The following is a 24,177-nucleotide window of genomic DNA, read 5'->3' as shown; positions in this document are numbered from 1 at the left end:
TTCGTTACTGTGTCCAGCTTTGGTTATTTGGCAAAGTAGGAAATATTAATTTTGCAGCGAATGTTTGCATCTCCCGCGCGATAAGAAAAAAAAAAACGAGGTATATGAAAGATGGACTATGATATTTAATTTTGGAGTTCTATCGCCAATATTGTTGATATATGTGTATTTTGACAATATGCCACGGTGAACTGATATTAAGTAGAGGAATACATACATTTTCTTATGCATGTTTTCTCATCTATCTATCAAATTGTCTATCTACGAATCTATTTTTTTATCTACCTACCTATCCATCTATCCGTTTATCTATCAACCTATGAAATTACCTTTTTTATCTATCTACTCATATATCTACTACACAGGCATGCAAATATGAACATGGCATGGATGGATGATGGCAAGAGGGTGTGGGTGTTGGAGGGGAGGGAGACGTACGGGATTGAGTGCAAGATTTGGCCAGAGTATTCTCAATTTTTTTCATTGTTTTCTCTGGTACTCTCTTGAACTCCCTGCCTGCTTCTATATTTCCTTTATAATATTAATGATTAAGCTTTAGAATCGGCTACTCTCTCTCTCTCTCAGTATAAAATTGTGAAAATACTTGTAATATCACTTTCGTATTAAGAGAGAGAGAGAGAGAGAGAGAGAGAGAGAGAGAGAGAGAGAGAGAGAGAGATTCCTCTCCCAAGAAATGTTTTACTCTCACCACGACTATTTTCAGGCCACAGAGATGATAAGCTGGTTTCTCGAGAGTGTTTTCCTATTAATGATGTAGAAATAGTCAGCATGTCACTAGAACCACAAAACACTTAAAAACCCTGTAGCTTCATGAGTACAGCCCTCAAATGAAAATACTCTGCCTATCCCATAACACTAATGACTGGATAGAAAAAAAATATAATAAAATAAATAAATAAATGAATAAAAGATAATAATAAATAAATGAATAAATAAATAAGAAATCTAAACTATTTTTGGTATATCAATATCTTTATTATACTAAAATATCCACTCTATAGAAGAGCATTTTTATAATTCTTCAACAATTTCCTCCACCAGAGAGGAATCAAACTCTTGTAATAATGCAAATGAGTCCCAACAGAGGAATCAAACTCTATACACATACCCAGAAAAATATTTGGATGTCTTATTTATCTTCCACCTTCTCTCTTACCAATGGAAAGGTAAAAACAACACAAAAAAACACGACAGATTATTTTCACTTGGAGAGCTTGGCAGTTAAATTAACTAAAAATATAACTGGAAAATATCAGGAACATTTAAGAATTTTTGTGTGAATGTCTTCTTTACCTTTCACCTAAAAATAACCAAAGTGACACAAGACAGATTATTTCCACCTGGAGAGCTTGGCAGTTAGTCTTCATTGTGTATTAAATCAAATCAAATACACCATTGAAAAACATAAGGAATATATAAGAGTTTTGTTTTGAATGTCTTAGTTTACCTTTCACCTCTCTTAGCAATGGAAAGGTGAAAATAACCCAAAAACACCACAAGACAGTAGATTATTTTCACTTGGAGAGCTTTGTGCATTAAATAAAATCAACTACACCATTGAAAAACATCCGGAACATATAAGTATTTTGAATCAATATGAAAAATAAATACATATACTTGAAACTGGTCTTATGAATGGAAAAACTGAGTAAATACAGCAATTAAGTACAAATATAGAACCTTCGGCAATTCGAGAACATTTATACGAGAACATCTTTGATCCTGATACCTTATTAAAACTGAGAACAAGTACTTGGTTAACTATTGCACGTCACTTTCACATTTGTGCTGACATGGGAAGGCTTACTGTCATGAGAGAGACACACAGCCCATTAAAACTATCAATATCACTACTACTATCACATCACACACACACACACACACACACACACACACACAACCATCAATGTTAGCAATATCCATTCTGTCATGAGCAGTTCAACACACACACACACACACACACACACACACACACACACCTGTCTTTTTCCTATACAGTAATCTATAACCATACAAACCATACTGAAAAAATACAACCACTATATTCTCTGCATATAACAAGCGACTAAAAGATGCAACGTGGGAACCGGAAACCTTCTTTGCTGTATTTTTATCCCTACAATGCTACGTTTGTCTTCATTAACACTAATGTGAGGAAGATAGACAGATACTTGAATAGAGTTAGTTACCAAGAGAGAAACAGGGGTAGAGGAGCAAGGAGTGACATGAACAGGCTAGGAGTTTAAGATGATGCAATGGATAGAAACAGATGGTGAGGAATAACTTGAAAGGCCAACCCTGAAATACAGTAGGATTTAGGTCGCATCAAGAAGAATACAGAGATAGAGGAAAAGAAGAAGGAAAGAAAGAAAAAAGGAAGATAGATGGAGAGATGGGTAGGTGAATTATTTAGAGATTTAAGGCACACATAATCATCTAAATAGAATACACTACTTCATACTCTTATTCATTATCTTGGCTCAAACTGAATGCATCTGAACTAAAATATCTGGAATGAATGAATGAATCAGCACCCTGGGTCTAAATATAAACATAAACTATATCAATAAAAAAAAAACATCAAAATTCACCATCATCATCATCACCATCACTATTGCCATTTAATTCACCATTGTGAGGTTGGCTGAATATCAAAAAGTTATTATAATTTCTATAAAGAAATTAATTATCTGTAAATTCATACTAGACTCAACAATCAATATAAACTGAATGAAAACAAGGAAATGTATGGAATTGAAACAAGAGAAAACTAAATAAATAAATAAATAAATAAGTAAAAATGGGACTTCTCAAACAAAAAAATAATGGACAAATAAAATAAACAAAATAAATAATAATAAGGACACTAACTCAACATAAACTTGTAACATATAACAACAACAGGAAACAACCGAACAACCAGTCACCAATACACAAAAACACACCCTTAACAAACCACACGAACACCACAATATCATAACACTTTCATAATTATTAATCACATTATTCCCTTCATTACAAACAACAACTGAATTTTTCTCCTATACCACTTCAGTACCACGATGTATTTTCTGTTTACTATTTGATTTTATAGATTCAGAGACCTATGTGGGGATTAAAATAGTGAAGACTGGCCATTTAATCGTCTGACCTCCATAGACGCTTCTAATTTATATAAAATCGTCTTATTGTACTCAACACTTATAAAAATGGGTCCCGATACTGAAGGGGTTAATTACAAACATCAAGACCATATTTTTTCACTTCAGTCACCAATCAAGACTAAATTTTATCCCTTGAATCGACAACTGAGTCTAATTTTTTCCCTTACTAATTATTTTCCCTTCAATCACAAACTGTCCCTAAATTTTCTTCCTTCAATCACCAACTGAGACTAACTTTTTTTCCCTCCGATCACAAACCGTCACTAAATTTTCTCTCTTTAATCACCAACCAAGACTAAACTTTCTACACCACCACCACCACCACTAATCAACACACTAAATACATTCTTCTAACTCCCTTACTCTTACTTGATGCTCCTAAGAATTGCACAGGTTTTAGTGGTGTGAGTGGTAAGTCTCAGTGAGCAAGTTGGCCCCCTCACAGTTGCCAGGCTACACCCAGTCCTTCGGGTTCTTAAGCACCTCTGTGATCTTGTACTCCGGTGTGCCTGGTGCTGGCTGGTGCATGTACTCCCACCTCTGTTGAGATAAGGTGTGGGGAGGCTCTGGTTATTACTTGGTTTGAAAAGAGTGTGTGTTAAAATCTTCACTTCAAAGAATGTCTGTCGTATCTTGGTCTTTTTTTTTAATGCAATAGGGAAAGCAAAACAAAATAAATAAATAAATAAAAAATATATAAATAAATAAATAAAATAAATAAAAGCAAAAGGCCCACTTGATTGTCAGTTCCCTTAAAGAGTAACAAAGTTAGCCAAAGGTCTGTGACAAATATCTAATACACATAGACCACAACATAACAGTAACAGTAAATCTATCTAAGTGTTTGTTTTAAGGCAGTTTTGATAAAGGAAGGTTTAATTAAGGTATCCAAAGGAGGTTTAATTAAAGTTGTCATTCTTATTAGTATTAAAAAACTGAATGTGTTGCTTTTTTCTTTTCTCTTCTTTTATTTTATTTCTGAAAAAGTAAATACAAAAAGACTTATGAAGGTTGGTTGTGAATGATATTTTGTGCTTACGGTGTTGTGTATGTGATTTGATTGTATCACACACACACACACACACACACACACACACACACACACACACACACACACACACACACACACACACACACACACTAGATAGAGAAGTGACCAAAGCAACAATATATAACTTTAACCCCTTCAGTACCTTGACACATTTTCATATTCATTTTGCTTACTATTTGGTGATTTTACACAGCTTCAGAACACTTATCGCGGGATTAAAATAGTGAAGACTGTGGCCATTAATCTTGTGACCTCCATACACCCTTCCTAACATCAATAAAATGGTCTAATCACACCCAAAGCTTGTGGTAATAATGCATCTCAGTACTGAAGGGGTTAAGATGAAGTTGGATAAATTTTGAGATAAGAGAGATGGGACAGCATGAATATAGCTTCCCTCCTGTATGCTACAACTAGGTAAATACAACAAGGCAAATACAACTAGGTAAATACACAGACTAACAATCACTCACCGCATGAAGGGGAAGAGACATCAAGATACTCTCAATCCTGGCGTTGGGTGTGGCAAATCCAAACTTGGTGCCTCGGTCGTACACTAAGTTGAACTCCACATACCTCCCTCGACGCAGCAGCTGCCAACGCCGCTCTGCCTCTGACACAGCATCATTCTTGTGCTTCTTGACTGTTGGAGGAGAATCATGGGTGAGTGAGGTAGTATGAAGAGGTGGCAGAGGTGAGTGGAGAGAAAGTGAGGGGAAGGAAGCAGGTTGGTCTCCCTTACGATATTGTAGGTTAGGTTAGGTTAAGGATTTACAGTTAATCTTATCACAGTAATACTCTTTAAGTCTGTAAGAGAGACACAGACAGGCAGACAGACAGAGAGAGAAAGAGAGAAAAAGCAAGAGAGACAGAGAGAGAGAAATAAAGAATAAAACAAGACAGAAAGAGAAAAAGAAAGAGAAAATAAAAACAAGACAAAGAGAAAGAGAGAAAATGGAAATAAAAAGAGGGACAGAAACAAAACAAGATAGACAGAGAGAGAAAGAGAATAAAACAAGACAGACAAAGAAAAAGAGAAAACAGAAACAGAGGAACAAAAACTAAGAGACATAGAAAAAAGAGACAAAACCCACAAAAAGTAAGACAAAAAACCTCACATTGCTTCACCCTCTCTCCCTCACCACTCTTACCCACACACACACACCACTATTTAAACCCCTCCAGCACACACCACGGCACACAGACCTCAGACACTCACCCAGGGGAAGGTAGGAAGGAATGACAGCTTCAGCACAGTCCCTCACAAACCCAAATGTGTTCTCTGGGTCTGCATCCTCAAGATCATCAAAGAAGATTCCACCAACTCCTCGTCTCTCCCCTGAAAAGATGAGTTCAAGGAGGTTAAATTACAGGAGGTGGCATGATGCAACAAAAGTGAAGTCAGCGCGCTATTGGTCCGCTGTTGCCCCTACACCCCCACACCCAAAACATTACTAGCTGCCCATTGAAAATACATGGGAACGCTGGAGTTACATTCCTGGTTTTCCATCTTATGTCCATGTTTTAAGGCTGCTTACAATATATGTGACCTTAAAAGAGTTGCAATAGTCATGGCATACTGTGCTATTAAGATTTAGACAGTAAATCATACATGCAAATGAGATAATATCATTTTCCAGCTTTGGTGGACTTGGGTGAGAGGTGGGAAGCTGTCTTTGGGGCACATGTATGACTGAACAAGGTCATGTACACATGTCAATATATTTGTGCATGTAATGTAAAAAATATACATATACATGTGCATTTAAATGAAGGATGAATAAACTGTATATCAGGTGAAAGTTGGCATGAAGGTTGATTTTTCTTGGTATAGCAATTACTTAACACATGTCAAATACTCTCTCTCTCTCTCTCTCTCTCTCTCTCTCACTAATGCAAGTTGACATATTAATATGATTTCTATCTTATCAATAGCATGATCACCACTATGGATAAATTTTATCATCTCTGTGGACTTTTAAAACAGTGGCCACATAACATATATTTGTGTTTTGTAACCAAAGACAATAAAAATAACGATTACTAAAGATACATTGAGGAGTTTGTGGTGAGAATGAGAAGTAGGAAAAAAAAAAAAAAAAAAAAAAAAAAAAAAACTTTCCTTCCCACTGACACTAACCCCTTCAGTACCATGACATGTTTCCATATTCATTCTGCTTACTATCTGGTGATTTTATACAGCTTCAGAAACATATATTGGGATTAGAATAGAGAAGACTCTGGCCATTAATCTTCTGACCTCCATAGACCCTTCCTAATGCAAATAAAATAATCTAATCACACCCAAAATCAAGGTAAAAAATACATCTCAGCACTGAAGGAGTTAAGATTCAAATTTTGCTAAGCTTTTCCTCTGGTTCGCCACTCTCACCTCTGAACTTGACAAAGAAGTAGTCGTCGCACCATTTCTTGAACCTGGAGTAGTAGTCTGGGTGGTGGCGGTCACAGGCGGACTTGAGCACCCCATGGAACAGCTTCACATCCCCCTCGTCAAGGTAGTATGGGGTCAAGTCTGTGCCTCCCCCAAACCACCACTGTGGGAAACAAAGGTGTATTGAGTCACATATAGGGTAAGAGTGAAGTGTATCCAGTCATGTTTAAGGCAAGATTAAGGTGTATTGAGTCACATTTAAGGCAAGAAGTTTATTAAGTCACACTCAAATGTAAATAGATAAAAGAACACAGGAAAGTAAGGTAATAAGCAGAGGCCATTAGGTGTGTTGGTCAGGTTAGGTTAAGTTAAGCTAGGATAAGTTAGGAAAAGTTTAGGATAGTTTAGGGTTAGGTTAGGTTGGGTTAGGTTTGATTAAATTAAGGTTAGGTTAGATTAGGTTAGATTAGATTAGGCTGTTAGGTTAGCTAGGAAGAAATAATGATAAAAAATGCAATAAAAGGTGAATTTATTGACATTTTAGAATAAATAAACATGGCGAGGATGATAGAAAGGAAATAAAAGAATGAAAATCTCTCTCTCTCTCTCTCTCTATGTCATGTGTTAGGTTAGTCTAGATCAGCAATACAACTAAATGAAATGGAGTTTTGAAATATGCATGGAAGAGTGACAGAAAAGAAATAAAAAAAAATAAAAATGGCCCGTCACACTGCAACTCTCTCTCTCTCTCTCTCTCTCTTACGTGTTTATTGTTGCCATCCTCGTCCTGCATCTCGAAGTAGCGGTAGTTGAAGTGAATTGTGGGTACGTGAGGGTTCCTTGGATGGATGACTGAGCTGATCCCTGCCGCAAAAAACGAGAACTTCTTATCCTCCGGCAACTTCTTCCCTCTGTGTGGTGAATGGAGTCGGGTGAGTGTTGGAGGGGAGGGTGAAGAGAAGGGAGAATTAAAATCACACATACAGCCTTTCAAAACCTCCCATAATCCTTTAAACTATCACTACAACAACAAGAACTGTCTTTAAAATCCAAATAACTTTCTAGAAACTTCTAAGCTATTGCTACAACAAAAACCTCAAATAACTTTCTAGAACTCCACACACAGACTTGAAAACCACAATAACTTCTTGGAACCTTTCAATCTATCACTAGAACAGAAAAACAACCTTTAAAATCCAAATAACTTTCTAAAACCCTTTAATCTATCAATAGAACCACATAAAACCCTCTAAAACTTCAATAACTTCCCAGAACACTTTAAACTGAAACTAGAACCACACAAAACACCCTTCAAAACACCAATAACATCCCAAAACACTTACTGAAACCTTTAAAAGTCCCTGTAACATGTAAAAATACCATTCAAAAATTTCATGGTAAAAATGTGTCCCAGTACTCACGAGGTTAACACAAGTATATTTATAACCAACCAATTCATACCTTGCTCTCATGCTTGCCTGCAGCTCCTTAGAGAGAGGCGCTGTCATCACAGTTATGTTCACCCCAGCCTTCTCAAATATCTTGCCGTCCTGCAGCACACAAGTCACACCGCCGCCCTCACTGGGGTTGTGTCGCCGCCACTTGTCCACGGTGAATTTGCAGCCCTCTCCCTCTTCTACCTCCAGGGCTCGGCAGAACTCAGACTGTGGAGATTGAGATATTATGGCTGGTTTGAAATGAATGGTAAACCTAACATTAGTTCTCTCCTTAACTTAACCTACAAATAAATAAACAAAAAAGCAATAATGAATAAAATAGCTAAACAAAACATTCCAAACTCACAAACAAGCTGGAACGCAAATAAACCCAAACAAAACCTAAGCTAACGTAACCTAAACTCCTCCAAAACTCACAAACAAACCTGGAATCTTAAAAAAAAATAAACAAATAAATAAATAAATGAAAAAAAAATAAATAAATAAAAACTAAAAAAAGAAAAAATAAATATACATAAAATAATAATAATAATAACAATAAAACAAATAAAATACAAAAAAATAAATAAATAAAACTGTGAGTATACCAAATCTAATCTAACCTAACCTAAACCTTTTCAAAACAAACCTGGATCCTAAATAAACCAGAGTAAACCTAACCTAATGTAACCTAATCCTCTCCTTAACCCCTTCAGTACTGAGATCCATTTTTACCTTGAGTTTTGGGTGTGATTAGACAATTTCATTTACATTAGGAAGTGTCTATGGAGGTCAGAAGATTAGTAGCCAATGTCTTCACTATTTTAATCCCCACGTAAGTTTCTGAAGCTGTATAAAATCACCCAATAGTAACCAGAATGAATAGGAAAATGTGTCATGCTACTGAAGAGGTTAACCCAACTGAGCCTAAGAAAAAAAAAAAAAAAAGCAATGACAAATACAATATATAACTAAATAAAAACATTCCAAACCCACAAACAAACATGAAATCCTCTCTCCCCCCAAAAAAAAAAAAAAAATAAATAAATAAATAAATAAATAAAATAACTAAATAATAAATAAACCTAACCTAACTTGATCTAAGCCCTAAACCCTTTCAAAACCCACAAAACAGACCTGGATCCTCATAATCATCAGCTCCATCTTGGTCCTCATGTCGTGTGGCTTCCCCTCCAAGTCGCTGAGTTCTGTGACGGGCGCTGCCATGAAGGTGGAGGTGTCGAGGCTGGACGGCGCCTTCTGAGCAGCCGCCACAGAGCCCTGATGGGAGGCATACAGCGCCACGCCACCCGACACCAGCAGAGAGGTGCCAATGTACCTGAGGGAGGGGGTATATTCATTTCAGAAGGGAGAGGAAAAGGGGGAGACAGGGAGACAAAGAGATAGAGAGAGAGAGAGACAGGATGAGGTAGAGTAATGTAAGAGGAGAGAGAGAGAGAGAGAGAGAGAGAGAGAGAGAGAGAGAGAGAGAGAGAGAGAGAGAGAGAGAGAGAGATGGAAAGCAGAAAGACACAGATAAATACCCAACAAATATTAAGATAAAAAATTAATAAAAACACAATAAATGAGAAATAAGACCAAAAAAATAAAGCAAATAGAAAACAAAACTAACAAAAACAAACAAAAACAACAAAAACAAGTGTAATGAACGACAAGAACACACCCAATCTAACCTAACCTAATCTGACCCCACAACTACACCTCGCCCCAGCCCCCCAGGCCCCGAAGCCCCTCACCTGCCAGCCCGGGTCAGCCTTGGGGTCTTGACGGCAGCCACTGTGGTCATAGTCCTCGCCACCCCCCTCACGAAACGCGTCGCCATAATGTTGACCTGCGGGAAATGATGATGATGATGGTGGTGGTGGTGGTGGTGGTGGTAGTAGTAGTAGTAGTAGTCAGAAAAACACAGCAAAAATAATAACAACAATCACAATAGACCACCACCAACACCACTAATAACACCAGAAACACTCAAGATTAATAACACACTTCACTTATTATTTCACGTATTACTGCTGTCTTGTACTCGCCCAGCTGCTCTCTCTCTCTCTCTCTCTCTCTCTCTCTCACGTACCAGTAAAAGAACCCGGGAAATAATGATGCAAGAGGAAAGAAGATAGGGAGTACGTGCAGACCGGCAGGTAAACACACTCTTCTTGATCTTACTACGGGCCTCATTCACAAACTTTTAGCGCCGCACCTTCACTATTTCAAAGGGCTCCTATTTAGATGGCACAAGTTTTCAAGGGTGTTTTTATGGTTCTAATGACAAAAGAAGGTTACTACATAATTCACAGGAGAAACGCGCTCATAAACCCGGCTTGTTATCTCTGTGATCTTGGAAAATAGTCGTGGTGAGAGCAGAACGTTTTAGAATACATAAATGTCACGGTTAGGTGAAGATAATAGCAAAAGAACAAAATAAATGAATGAATGATGATAGTAGGCATATGTGTGTTCTTTGTCAGCCATGAATTACTGTTATCGTAACTATTCTTTCTTTATCTCCTCCTCCTCCTCCTCCTCTCCTTCCTCCCTCCCCTCTCTCTCTCTCTCTCCCAGTCTCTACCTAGTCTTATCTTCATCCTTCTTAATTTCTCTATGTATTTTTCCCTCTCCCTCTCCTCCCGTCAGTTCTTCCTCCTCTTCCCTCTATCCATATATTCTTCTCTTCATCCCTCATATTTTCTCTATCGTTTTCTTCTATCCCTTCTCTCTTTTCCTCTCCCTCCTTCTCTTTCCTCTCCTATCCATGTATTCTTCCCTTCTTCTCTCTCTCTCTCTCTCTCTCTCTCTCTCTCTCTCTCTCTCTCCACGTGGGTTTGTTTACATCGCGGCCCAGCATGGAGGAAGGCCGCTGTCAGATGTAAATACTGAGAAAAACCACTGATAAAATAGGAACAGAGGTGAAAGAGGAGCAGTGCATCTTTAAAAATACAAGTTCCATCATTATTACAAAGGTGTGGTGTATTAAACTTCATTGGTTAAGCCAGATAATGTTGAAATGACAGTGTTTCCATATTGACAGCTTTTGTATCTGAAGGCCTGAAGATTTTACATTATTTCGTTAACCTCTTCAGTACCATGACATGTTTTCATATTTATTCTGGGTACATTTGCAGTTTGAACCAATATACCCTATCTTATATTTATTTTTCCCTATGTCTAACAAGCTGGGGGATCTCCTGGGAAGGCGGGATTTTAATCTAACCTAACCTAACCTAAATGTGGGTAAAATGGGGTTAGAAATGCTCGTAGAAGTGTGATCGAGACCGTGACAATGTGTATAGTTACGTGTGGTGTAATGGTTGTAACGGCAGTAATCTCTTATTCTGCTTACTATTTGGTGATTTTATACAGCTTTGGAAACTTATGTGGGGATTAAAATAGTGAAGACTGTGGCCATTAATCTTCTGAATTCCATAGACCCTTCCTAATGTCAATAAAATGGTCTAATCATTCACAAATCTCAAGGTAGAAATGTGTCCTAGTATTGAATGGGTTAAAATAGTGAAGACTGAAGCCATTAATCTTCCGACCTACATAGAGCCTTCCTAGTGTCAATAAAATGGTCTAATCATACACAAATCTAATGGTAAAAATTTGTCCCAATATTGAGAGGGGTTAAGTTCCTCCTCTGATTTTCTCTCTTCCACATTTCACACTTTCTTCTCATGTATCCTTGCAGTGATGAGTGGAGAGCAGCAGGAACCTTTGGAGCTGTCTGAGGAAGCCGCCAGCCTGCAGCACAATGGTGACCTGCCGCAGTGTGTCACCAAGCTTAAGGCGCTGCAGAGACACCTCATGAACACTGACAGGTGCGTGACAGTATGATCTCTCCTTGCTATACTGTATTTTTTTTTCTTTTATAAATAATGTGGGCTTATCATGAGAATTATAGGCAAGAGAAGGTTTTGTTTCACTTCTCCAGGGTTGACTTCACTTCACTCTTGTGTTTTAGAGAATTGATTATCATTTTCCATTATCCGATTAGTTCCAATTGCAACCCACCAGATGGAAGTTGAGTGGATCAGTGTTGTGGAATGTGTGTGGCGTGATCCGAGTGGAATGGGAGAGGTGGCGGGGCGAGGGGGCAGGGCAGCCGTCACTCAACAGCCTAGAGGTGGTGTCCAGTGCCCTCTGCTGTGTCCGGAATGCCATGCCAAACTGTGCCAGGAACCAGCTACTTGTGAGAATGACCAACTTCTTTTTTTTTTTTTTCTTTCTTTTTTTTTTTTTTTGTGCCAGGAACCAGCTACTTGTCAGAATGACCAACTACTTTCTCTTCTTCTTTTTCTTTTCCCTGTTTTTTTTTACTTTATTAATTATTGTCATTATTGTTTATTTATTGATTTACTATTTATATTATTGTGAAAATGAGGAATTTTTGCCTACTTTATTTGTTATTATTATTTTTATTTATTTATTTATCTCTTATATTATTGAGAGAATGAGAAACTTTTACTTTATTCATTATTATCATTACTATTTATTTATTCATTTACCTTTTATATTATTTACATTATTGTTTTCTCTTTACTTACTAAATTATATACCCTCCAAAAACCTTCCCTAACATTTCCTCATTAATATCACATCAGGTTAGGTCAAGTGTAGTTTGGGAACCTTTGCCTTTATACCAGCACTTCCCTGACGGTTCTTATTATTTTATCCTCCGCTGTCCATCAAGTTCCTCCGTTGACTTTCCTTCTTCCACATGCCATACACAACACAAACAAACCTGAATCACAGCTTTCAAACACTACTTTCAAACACTACTTTCCCAGGTGGCGGAGACTGAGGACCTATTAAACCCCATTGTATCCTGCATTCAGTGGACTTTCAAGACACTAGACCCCTCACAGCCACTAGACACTGAGGAATCTGTGAGGGAAGAGAGTGAGGGAGAGGCTGAGAGGAGAAAAGCTTACTCCACTCTTGCTATCTCCTGTGTTACATGTCTCGGGAATCTAGTGGCAGCTAACTCAAAGACGAGGAGAATTGTGTGGCCGTATTTTAAGTTGATGTTAGGGTAAGTGTGAGTTGAAAAGAGTGAGTTTGTGTGGTTAGGTTAAGTAATAATGTTGTTTTGTGGTGTGTCTGTATTTCAAGTCAGTGTTTGGGTAGGTGTGTGGGTTGAAAAAGTGTGTTTGTTTGGTGTGTTTGTGTGTGTGTTTGCATTTGGGTTAAGCTTGTATTATTGGGGAACTGTGTGTGTGTATTTTAAGTCATTGTTTGGGTAAATGTGGGTTGAAAAGTGTGTTTGTTTGGCTGGTTTCTGTGTGTTTGTGTGTGTGAGTTTGTGTTTGGATTAAGCTTGTATTATTGAGGAATTATGTGGCAGTATTTAAGTCAAAGTTAGCATAAATGTGTTTGTTTTCATGATTTGTGTGTGTTTGAGAGTTTGTGTGGTTGTGATATTCTGTTTTGTGATTGTGAGATTGTGTCATATTTTAAGTTAATGTTTTGGTAAGTGTGGGTTGAAAAAATATTTGTTTGGGTTGGATTCTTGTGTGTTTGTGAGTTTGTGTGTTTTTGATAAGGTTATAATATTCTGTTGTGTAGAATTTAATTACTTGCATTTATTCTTTTATTTTTGTTTCGTTTATAGGAAAAGAAACCTTTCATGAATGTTTTGGAAAGAAAGTACACTAGTATTGCCATTGTCTTTTATGCAAATTAATTAAAACTCCAAACTCTGCATAGAACAACAAAGATGCTAAACAAAATAAGTGATGATGATATTATTTTTTTCCTTTTTTCAGGGATGTGCTTGTGTTCTGGGACAAGGAGGTGGCTCAGGCCTCCACAATGATCCTGCACAACTGTCTTCTGGAGGCTGAGCTGAAGGAGGATCTGTGCAAGTATGTGTATTGAATAGCAATGGACATTACTTCATTGACACACATTATTTTTTTTCATTCTGTTTGACTCAATAAATAAAAACAAGATACATTAACAATATTCTCTTATCATTCATTCAATTCATGCCAACTATGAATAAAAACAAAGACTTTAACACTATATTCTCTTCTTATTATACATTTCCTTCAGGCCAACTATCAATAAAAAACAAGAGAGAGACATTAACACTATTACCTTTTATCTTATACATTCTCTTCATGCTATATATCAATAAAAACAAGAGATACACTAACAATATTCCCTTCTTGATATACATTTCCTTCACAGCCTCTATCGATAAAAACAAGAGAAGCATTGACAATCTGTCCCTTTGTTTCTATCACACCTTCCTTTCACGTCCACTATCAATAAAAACAAGAGAGATTAACACTATTCTCTTCTTCATCATACCTTCCCTTCATGCCTACTATCAATAAATAAAAACAAAACATAAAGTAACTCTATTCAATTCTTATCATACATACCCTTCAAACTTTTATCTATAAATAAAAACAAAAGGTACATTATTTATCTAATCCCTTCTTTATCACACATTCCCTTCATTCCATCTATCGGTACAAACAAGACACATTAATACTATTCCCTTCTTTTTCACACATTCCCTTCATTCTGTCTATCAATAAAAACAAGAGTGGAAGTTGTTTGCATTTCCAAGAGTGTTTTTATGTTTCCAAAGATGTTTCTGTGAGGGTTTTGAATGAGGATATTAACCCCTTCAGTACCAGAACACGTTTTCATATTCATTCTGCTTACTCTTTGGCAATTTTATAGAGTTTAGAAACTAATGTGGGGGATTAAAGTAATGACACTATTCCTTCTTTTTCACACATTTTCTTCACCAACAAACAACTAATTACTTTCAGACACATTTTCATATTCATTTTGCTTACTCTTTGGCAATTTTGTACAGCTTCAGAAACTAATGTGGGGGATTGAGATAATGAAGACACTATTCCCTCCTTTTTATCACACGTTCCCTTCACCAACAAACAACTAATTACTTTCAGAAGCCCGGCCGGTAAGGAGACCCTGACACAACTCTTGACACTTTACGAAGCTGACACAAAGTACTCCTGTTTTGTGTTACTGGCTCTAGAAGTGTTGCTGGCTGCTGACACCTTCCTGGAGGAGACGTGGCTGAGTCTTACTGAGGGCCAGCAGTGTCTGTGTCTGGAGGTGGTGGAGGTCGGGCTCACTCATACATCCAAGCCTCTCTACAGCCCTCATGGAACACCCATTCTCAAGTTCCTGGTGGGGTACTTCAAGGTGGGTAGTGTGCTTGGTGTGGTGTGGTGATTCTTGCTTTCTTTGGTTACAGCTTAGTGGTTTTGTTGACATATTTGAACTGGATGCTTTGATACGTTAGGTTAGGTGTTTCTTAAGCCCTTCAGTATTGGAATGCATTTTATCATGAATTTTTAGTGTGATTAGACAGTTTTATTTACATTAGGAAGAGTCTATGGAGGTTAGAAGATTAATGGCCAGAGTCTTCACTACCTTAATCCCCGACATAAAGTACTGGAATGCATTTTTATCATCAACTTTTGGTTTGAATAGACAGTTTTATTTACATTACGAAGAGTCTGTGGAGGTTAGAAGATTAATAGCCAGAGTCTTCACTATTTTCATCCCCACACAAGTTTCTGTAGCTGTATAGAATCACCAAAGAGTAAGCAGAATAAATATGAAAACACATCCTGTTACTGAAGGGGTCAATATTAATATCCTTCACAGAAACATCTTTGAAATCATAAAAACACCCATGAAATGCAAACATCTTCCACTACAACCTGTTTAATGCACAAGACAAGACAAGGAGCTATTGAGATATATAGTTCTGTGGCTGACTATTCTGCTTCCCTTTCAGACACAAGCAGATCGCATACTGAGGACTCACGCTGACTGGCCTGCCCCTGACTCAGCACTGGTATGGCCCACTGTCCACACACAAAATTATTCCATTAGGCCGCAACAGTTTTGGGTTAATGGGAGAATGCTACATCTCCCACCGGGCATCTAGGTTTGGCAAGGATTTGAACACACACACACACACACACACACACTAGCTAGCTTTTTTCTTTTTTTTATGTAAGAGGGGAAAGCTGGCTAAGGGCAACAAAAGCATACGAAAAAGATCCACTTAGATGCCAGTTCCCAAGCAGGTCTGAGAGAGTCAGCCAAAATAATGGGATAAGTGTCTTGAAACCTGCCTCTTCAATGTGTTAAGTCACAGGAAGGTGGAAATACAGAAGCAGGCAGGGAGTTCCAGAGTGTACCAGAGAAAGGGACGAATGATGGAGAGTACTGGTTAACTGCTGCATTAGAGAGGTGAACATAGGATGGAGGAAATACAGAAGCAGGCAAGGAGTTCCAGAGTGTACCAGGGAAAGGGATGAATGATTGAGAGTACTGGTGGACATAAGATGGAAATATAGAAGCAAGGAATTCCAGAGTGTACCAGAGAAGGGTATTAGCTGGTGTCGTAGCAATTTAGAATATACCGGCATTATTTAAGTATGAAATTTGAGTTTTTTATATATTCTTTTTTATTTATTTTACTTTTTTTTTTTCTCGACAGGTGTTAGCGAAATTGGTCTCCTTCACTTGTGCCGTGGCCGCCTCAGACACCTGGCGGCCCACACTGCAGCAGGACAGGAGCCTCCTGGTCACCAGCGTGGGTGAGTTGAGTACCAGCAGTGAGGAAGAGGAGAAAGGCATATCAGGAACCTTACTGGGAACAAGTGTGACTCATTTTATAGGTTTAATTTATTAGTTGTTGTTACTTGATTGTATTTTAATGTGATTGTGTTAAATTTCATAGAACTTTCATGAATAGGGTCAAAATGAACACAATATTTCAAAGTACTTTCATGTTTCACCTCTATCATCACAAATTGTAAGATTAAAATGAGGACAAAATTTCAAAACATTCCTTCATCTTTAGGACAAAACATGAATAGGGTTAAAACGACCTCAAATTTCTCAGTACCTTCACTTCTACAATCACAAATTATAAGATTATAATGAGGACAAAATTAATAATATACTTTCATCTCTAGCATAATACATGAATAAGGTGAAAAGGACCTTAAATATCACAGTAACTTTCATCTTTCCTATCACAACATATGAATGAGACTAAGAGGGCAAAAAACTGTCTGTCAAGTCTGCAAATGATGAAAACAGAGATGTCTATAAAATCAACATCACTAATTTCAACTCCAAACAGGTGAGAGAAATTAATGCCCTGCTGCTGATACTGGAAAGCATAATATTTCGCAGCACTGTCATCTTTACCATTGCAAATTATAAGAGATTTAAATGGAAAAAGTTTTATAGTATACTTTTTAGGACATTAAATGAATAGGGTTAAAATAAGCACAATATTTCACAGCACTGTCATCTTTTACCATTGTAAATTATAAGAGATTTAAATGGACAAAATTTTATAGTATACTTTTATCTTTAGGACATTAAATGAATAGGGTTAAAATAAGCACAATACACTCGACCCTCAAAACAACGGACAAATGCGCGCACGACCCTGTCCATAGATTGCAAAAGTCCGTTCTTTGCAAAAGTACGTAAAAAACTGTATAAAATGCACGTAAAATACTGTGTAATCATTAAGAAATCATTCAAGCAGTATTACAAAGCATTAAGTACAACAAATAACCTGAAATAGATGACATGAGCATGGTCAGTTTAATAAATATTAATAAACAATACAGAAAACTAAGTTCTCTCACCTTAATACGCCAACTACCAGACAATAATTTGTCGGGAACGGACAATCATGCGCATTTTAATATTCTTCCGTAGATTAAACTGGACTCCAGAATTTGTCCGTAGTTTCCGAAATCCGTTGATGGGAGGTCTGTTGTTTCGAGGGTAGAGTGTATTTTACAGTAACTATCACTATAACCATCACAAATTTTAAGATGAAATGAGAGCTAGATTTCAAAGTATATTTTCATGTCTAGCACAATACAGGAATCGTGAGTCCAGATTTTCTTATATAAAAAAAAAGGAAAAAGAAATAGAAAAGGAAGAAAAAAAATTATCTCAGCCTTTCATTGTATCATCCAAAGCTTTACATGAAAAAAGAAAAAGAAAGAGAAAAATGACCACAGCCATTCATTATTCTACCTTCAGCATTACATAAAAGAAAGAAAGAAAGAAAGAAAGAAAAAAATGACTGCAATTTTTCACTGTACCATCCACAGCATTACATTAAAAAAAGAGAAAGAGAAAAAGAGAAAAATGACCACAGCCTTTGACTCGTAGCATTACATTAAAGAAAAAAGAGAAAGAAAAATGATTGCAGCATTACAAAAAAAAAGTAAAAAAAAAAAAATGAGAGAGAGAGAGAGAGAGAAAATGACCATAGCTTTTCACTTGCAGTATTACATTAAGGAAAAAAGAAAGAAAAATGACTGGAGCCCTTCATTTATAACACCCACTGCATTAAAAAAAAGGAAAAGAAAAAAAAGGGGAAGAAAGAAAAATGAGTGCATCTTTTCACCAGCAGCATTAAATTAAAGAAAAAAAAAGGAACAGAAATTATCACAGCCCTTTACTGTAACACTCGCATTAAAAAAAAAAATAATAAATAAAAAAATGAGTGGATCCTTTCACTGGCAGCATAAAAAAAAAAAAACGAAATAAAAAAAATTATCGCAGCCCTTTACTGTAACACTCGCATTACAAAAAAAAAATAAATAAATAAACAAATAAGAAAATAAAATAAATAAAAAAAATTATTGGATTTTTTCACCGGCAGCATTACTCCAGTGCATGCATGAGATTGGCAAGATGGGCGGCAATGCATTCACTCCCCTGGACCGCTTCACTGATCTGGATGACAAGGAGCGGATGAGTGAGGTGGAGCAGCATCCAGCGTTTGGGTTCAAGTGTGACCTGATCCGCCTCATTGCCAGCCTGGTGCACCTCAATTCATCCAACCAAGACCTGGTGAGCTGGACTAAAGATTCTGTCTAAGTTAACTGTCTTCCCTTGTTCCCCTTCTTCTTCCTCTTCCTTTTTTTTTTTTTTTTCGTTGTCTTCATCTTTTTTTTTTTTTTTTTTTCATAGGACTGGTGAGCTGGACTAAACCTTCTGTCCAAGTTAACCGTCTTTCCTTGTTTGTGTGTCCTTGTTCTCTTTCCTCTTCTTCCTCTTTTCTTTTTTTTTTCCATTGTCTTCATCTTTTTTTTTTTTTTTTTTTCCATAGGACTGGTGAGCTGGACTAAAGCTTCTCTTCTTAAATTAATCGTCTTCCCTTGTTTGTGTGTCCTTGTTCCCTTTCCTCTTCTTCCTTTTTTTTGTTTCTCGTCTTCATTTTTTTTTTTTTTTTTTTTTTTTTTTCTTCTTCATAGGACTGGTGAGCTGGACTAAAGCTTTTGTCTAAGTTAACCCTAGATAGGTTTCGCTGTTTTCGCGCAGACCCACGTTTTTTTTTTTATATACCATGTGGGCTTTTTTCTTTTTTTCTCGTTGTCTTCTCCATCTTTTTTTCTCTTTTTTTTTGTTCATAGGACTGGTGAGCTGGACTAAAACTTCTGTTCTTAACCCCTTCAGTACTGGGACACATTTCTACCAATGCTTCTGTTCTTAAATCCCTTCAGTACTGGGACACATTTCCACCAAAGCTTCTGTTCTTAACCCCTTCAGTACTGGGACACATTATTACCTTGAGATTTGTGTATTAGACCATTTTATTGACATTAGGAAGGGTTTATGGAGGTTGGAAGATTAATGGCCAAAGTCTTCACCATCTTAATCTCCCCACATGGGTTTTGAAGCTGTATAAAATCACCAAATAGTAAGCAGAATGAATATGGAAACATGCTATGGTACTGAAGGATTTAAGAATATTATGACATTACCTCTCATTCAGCTATTATTTAAACTGTGCTAATGTGGTTTTGCTGTAATGAAGGGACTTAAATTAACTTCATTACATCAGCAGTACAAAAACACACTTGAAAAAACTTGAACTTCCAATTAGAAGCTGTGAAGTTTGTAAATGATGAAAACAGAAACATCTATAAAATCAACAGCATTAACTTCAATTCCAAACAGGTGAGAGAAATGAACGCCCTCCTACTGATACTGGAAACCTCAAGATTCGACGCCAGGAACCCGTTGATCAAGGAAGCCTCAATCTTTGCCCTGAGGAACCTACTGGAGGGGAACCTTGAAAACCAACGCTGTATTGGGGAACTGAGGATGCAGGGAGTGGCAGAGAACCCTGGCCTGGCTGACTTGGGAATGGAGGCAGTGCAAGAGGGAGGGAAGCTGAAGATTGTACAGCAGGATCGTTCAAGAGACTCTCCTCCTCCTGAACTGTGAGGAATGTGATAAGACTGTGAGGAGACTGTGATGTGTTGGTTAGATTAGACCTGTGGGGAAGATAGACATGGTGTAAAAGACTTAGGAACTGTTACGAGAGGTTAGGTTAGACTATACCAGGAAAAAACTGGAGAATTTAAAAGCGTAGAGAAATGTTGATGAAGGTGAAGTTAGGAGACCAGTGGGAAAGATAGACATGGTGTAGAAGACTTAGGAACCGTTAAGAAAGGTTAGGTTACACTAGACCAGTGGAAAAAACAGACAATAAAGTATTAGAGGGCTGTTCAGAAAGGTTAGATTAGAAAGACCAGTGGAAAATATTGGCTTAGAGAGTTTAAAAGCTTAGAGAAATGTTATGAAAGGTTAGGTTAGATTAGACCAGTGGGAAGACTGAAGTGTGTACAAGACTTGAGAAATTTTCAGAAAGGTTAGGTTAGACAAGGCCAGTGGAAAATATTGGCTTAGAGAGTTTAAAAGCTTACATAAATGTTAAGAAAGGTTAGGTAAGATTAGACCAGTGGGAAAACTAAAATGTGTAGAAGAAAGGTTAGGTTAGACTAGACCAGTGGGGAAAAAATAGACAGTGTGCAAAATATTAGAGAACTGTTGATGTAGGTTAAGGACTAGAGTGTGTAGAAGACTTGAGGGCTGTTCGGAAATGTTAGGTTAGTCAAGACCAGTGGGAAAACTAGGCAGGGTGTGTATAATATTAGAGAATTATTGAGGAAGGTTAGGTTTGACTGCAACACCAGTGGACAAACTTAGAGTATGTAGCAGCCTTGGAAACTGTTAAGAAGGATTAGTTTAGGGTATGAGAGTAATGAGAAAACTAGACTGGAGTGTACAGGAGCCTTGAGAACTGTAAGGAAAAGTTAGATTAGGCTATGAGAACAGTGAGAAAAACTAAGAATAAATAAGAGAAGATAAAGAGGAGAAAAAAATGGAAGAGATACAAATAGGAAGGAAAAAAAGAGAAATGGAAGAGTTAGGATAAGTTGGGTTACACTAGGAGAAAGACTGTCAGAAAGAAATGTAACTGGCGAGAGTATAAGTGATAGAAATAAACGTAATATTCATCAGTGGTATCTCGTATATTCTTAGCCCTTATACATGAAAAAAAAAATAAATAAAATAAATAAATATAATAAATAAAATAAAAATAAAAATAATGAAAAAAAGTGATCAGAACATACAATAATAAACAAACTTAAATATTTTCACCACCTTATATATGAAAAAAAATAAAGATGATCACCATAAATAGGATTAATTAATTAAAAAGGGAAAAAATAGGGAAGAAAAACATCACTAATATATAAAAACACTTATCTCAACCTTCTTAAACATGAAAGAAGAGGAAAATAATAAAAACAATACAACATCTTTACCTACAAAAACAGAGCAACAAAAAGACATCCCTGCCTACTTTCACAACACAATTACCCAGAATAGAGCAAGAAAAGTACAGTACATCCATGCCTGTACAAGAAATCCATACTGTATACAAGAAAAGAGAGAAAAAAATTAAATAAAGGACATCCTTGGCTACTTATACATGAAAATTGAGCAAAAAATAAATAAATAAATAAAAAAAAGACATCCCTGCCTATTCAAACAAAGTAAAGCAACATAGACCAATAAATTACATCTTTATCTACTTATACAAGAAAATAAAGGAAATCACTATAGTATATCCTAGCCTCGTTATACAACAAAATAAAGCAAAACAATGCGAGAAAAGTACGTGGAAAAAAATGGAAGTGATGTATTGTGATGAAGTCATAAAGAAGGAAGGAAGGAGGGGGATAGATGAGAAGAGAAGAGAAGGAGGAAAAATGGAAGTGACATATAGTGAAGTCTGAAGGAAGGAAGGAAGAGGAATGAATTAGAAAAGGAGAAGTAGGAGGAAAAATGGAAGAGAGAAATATAGGGAGGAAGAAGAGGAATAAATAACAAGATAAAGAGGAGAAAAAATGGAAGAGAAATTATATAGTGAAGTCATAATGAAGGAAGGAGAGGAATAGATAAGAAGAGAAGATGAAGAGGAGGAAATATGGAAGAGAGATATAAAAAAAAATCATAATGAAGGAAGGAAGAGAAGGAATGAATAGGAGAAGATGAGGAGAAGGAAAAATGGAAAGAGATATATAGGAAGGAAGAAGAGGAATAGAGAAGAAAAGATGAAGATGAGGAAAAATGGAAGAGATAAAAAGTCATACTGAAGGAAGGAAGAAGAGAAATAAATAAGAAGAGAAGATGAGGAGAAAGAAAAATGGAAGGGAGACAAATAGGAAGGAAAAAGAGAAATAGATAAGAAGAGAAGATGAGGAGGAAAAATGGAAGAGAAATTATATAGTGAAGTCATAATGAAGGAAGGAAGGAAAGGAATAGATTAGAAAAGGAGGAGGAGGAGGAAAAATGGAAGAGAGAAATATAGGGAGGAAGAAGATGAATGAATAAGAGAAGATAAGAGGAGAAAAAAAATGGAAGAGATACAAATAGGAAGGAAAAGAGAGAAATAGAATAAAAGAGAAGATAAAGACCAATAACCCACAAATCAGAACCTCACATTCAACTTTAGAGCTTTCCGCTGCGCCTCGATCTCCTTCAAACGAAACCACTCTGCATTACTGTCCTCCACCACCACCACAGAGGACACCACCACCTGCCAACGACCCTTATACACATCAACACGCCCTAGAACATTCACCACATCACCGTGCTCCACTCTCCTCTGCCATTTCTGTGTAACGCGCTTCACAAACATTGAAAAGTCCTCTTGTTTGTCTTCATCCACTCTAGCCTCCTCCACTTCCTCCTCCTCCTCCTCCGCGTGGAATCTAATGCAGGTAATTGTGGCGGTGTTGTCATCCAGCATCATTGTGGTGTGTCTAGCTTTGCGGAGAATGCTAGTAACGGTGCCCAAAATGTCCACGTGCTTCACTGTCTTGCCGTCAATGTAAAAAGTGCCGTTCTTCTCTGTTAGCTCGCCGATGTACAGTTTGCGGTGAGGGAGGAGGTGTATGTCAATGCCACGAGATGCCATGGTGGACCTGTGAGTCGAGAGGTAGAGCGAGATTTTCTTTATTTTCTCTCTCTCTCTCTCTCTCTTTTTTGTCCTGTGTGTGTGTGTGTGTGAGATTGCCAGCCTGTTATGTAAATAGATTAACTGTACAAAGATTATATGTATGATTAGGTTAGGTAAAATGGAGACTGACACACACACACACACACACTAGTACCTTCTAAGACCAATGAATAAAGATAAAAAAACAACAAAAATAACTCATATAAACGTGAAATAAGAAATAAACACTAAAATTCACGACTATATAAATTAATCCAATAAAACTCGTATATTAATCTTCAGCATTCATGACAACAATATTTACCTCCATATTTGAACTTAGCAACTTTATCTCCCATTAATACCCTTACAGTTAACCTTAAATGGGCTCTATATTAATGTATGGTACCTTGTTTGTATGGTAGTGTGTGAGTGGGTGTGTTTAGAGTTCATTCCTTGGCGCGTAGTGTTGAATGCCCATTTGTTTATCGCCTTTCTAACGGGGTGTCATTTCAGCGACGGGTTGATTTATCTATTTATTTATATATCTATCTATCTATTATATATTATTATTATTATTATTATTATTATTATTATTATTATTATTATTATTATTAGTGGTGGTGGTAGTAGTAGTAGTAGTAGTAGTAGTAGTAGTAGTAGTAGTAGTAGTAGTAGTAGTAGTAGTAGTAGTAGTAGTAGTAGTAATAGTAGTAGTAGTAGTGTTGTTCCTATATATACGTGAA

General features: G+C 36.8%; 3 protein-coding genes across 7 annotated transcripts; 1 reads left to right on the top strand and 2 right to left on the bottom strand.

The window, feature by feature from the left end:
• Window positions 1–974: 974 nt before the first annotated feature.
• Window positions 975–12,028, bottom strand: LOC123508716 (oxygen-dependent coproporphyrinogen-III oxidase-like). 5 transcript variants are annotated; one of them, XM_045262625.1, is made up of 9 exons: window positions 12,024–12,028; window positions 9,822–9,916; window positions 9,202–9,403; window positions 8,090–8,292; window positions 7,392–7,539; window positions 6,629–6,791; window positions 5,456–5,575; window positions 4,710–4,879; window positions 975–3,725 (listed from the first exon to the last, which is right to left on the bottom strand). In XM_045262625.1, exons 2-9 carry the CDS (start codon window positions 9,905–9,907, stop codon window positions 3,639–3,641), a joined length of 1,179 nt encoding a protein of 392 aa, XP_045118560.1. In that variant the 5' UTR covers window positions 9,908–9,916; window positions 12,024–12,028; the 3' UTR covers window positions 975–3,638. The 5 variants fall into 5 exon arrangements, with proteins under 5 accessions (XP_045118560.1, XP_045118540.1, XP_045118547.1 ...); XM_045262605.1 differs by lacking the exon at window positions 12,024–12,028 and adding an exon at window positions 10,160–10,310; XM_045262612.1 differs by lacking the exon at window positions 12,024–12,028 and adding an exon at window positions 10,080–10,139.
• Window positions 10,837–21,449, top strand: LOC123508712 (ataxin-10-like). Its single transcript, XM_045262592.1, has 10 exons — window positions 10,837–11,045; window positions 11,774–11,903; window positions 12,100–12,274; window positions 12,873–13,117; window positions 13,851–13,949; window positions 15,018–15,276; window positions 15,878–15,937; window positions 16,589–16,688; window positions 18,794–18,984; window positions 20,095–21,449. Exons 2-10 carry the CDS (start codon window positions 11,776–11,778, stop codon window positions 20,362–20,364), a joined length of 1,527 nt encoding a protein of 508 aa, XP_045118527.1. The 5' UTR covers window positions 10,837–11,045; window positions 11,774–11,775; the 3' UTR covers window positions 20,365–21,449.
• Window positions 21,450–22,789: 1,340 nt separating this feature from the next.
• Window positions 22,790–23,908, bottom strand: LOC123509615. The gene is made up of 2 exons (XM_045264050.1): window positions 23,841–23,908; window positions 22,790–23,417 (listed from the first exon to the last, which is right to left on the bottom strand). Exons 1-2 carry the CDS (start codon window positions 23,882–23,884, stop codon window positions 22,922–22,924), a joined length of 540 nt encoding a protein of 179 aa, XP_045119985.1. The 5' UTR covers window positions 23,885–23,908; the 3' UTR covers window positions 22,790–22,921.
• Window positions 23,909–24,177: the final 269 nt, after the last annotated feature.

Source organism: Portunus trituberculatus, chromosome 3 (assembly GCF_017591435.1).
Source record: "Portunus trituberculatus isolate SZX2019 chromosome 3, ASM1759143v1, whole genome shotgun sequence".
Taxonomy (NCBI): Eukaryota; Metazoa; Arthropoda; class Malacostraca; order Decapoda; family Portunidae; genus Portunus; species Portunus trituberculatus.
This window is presented reverse-complemented; position numbering and strand designations above follow the sequence as displayed.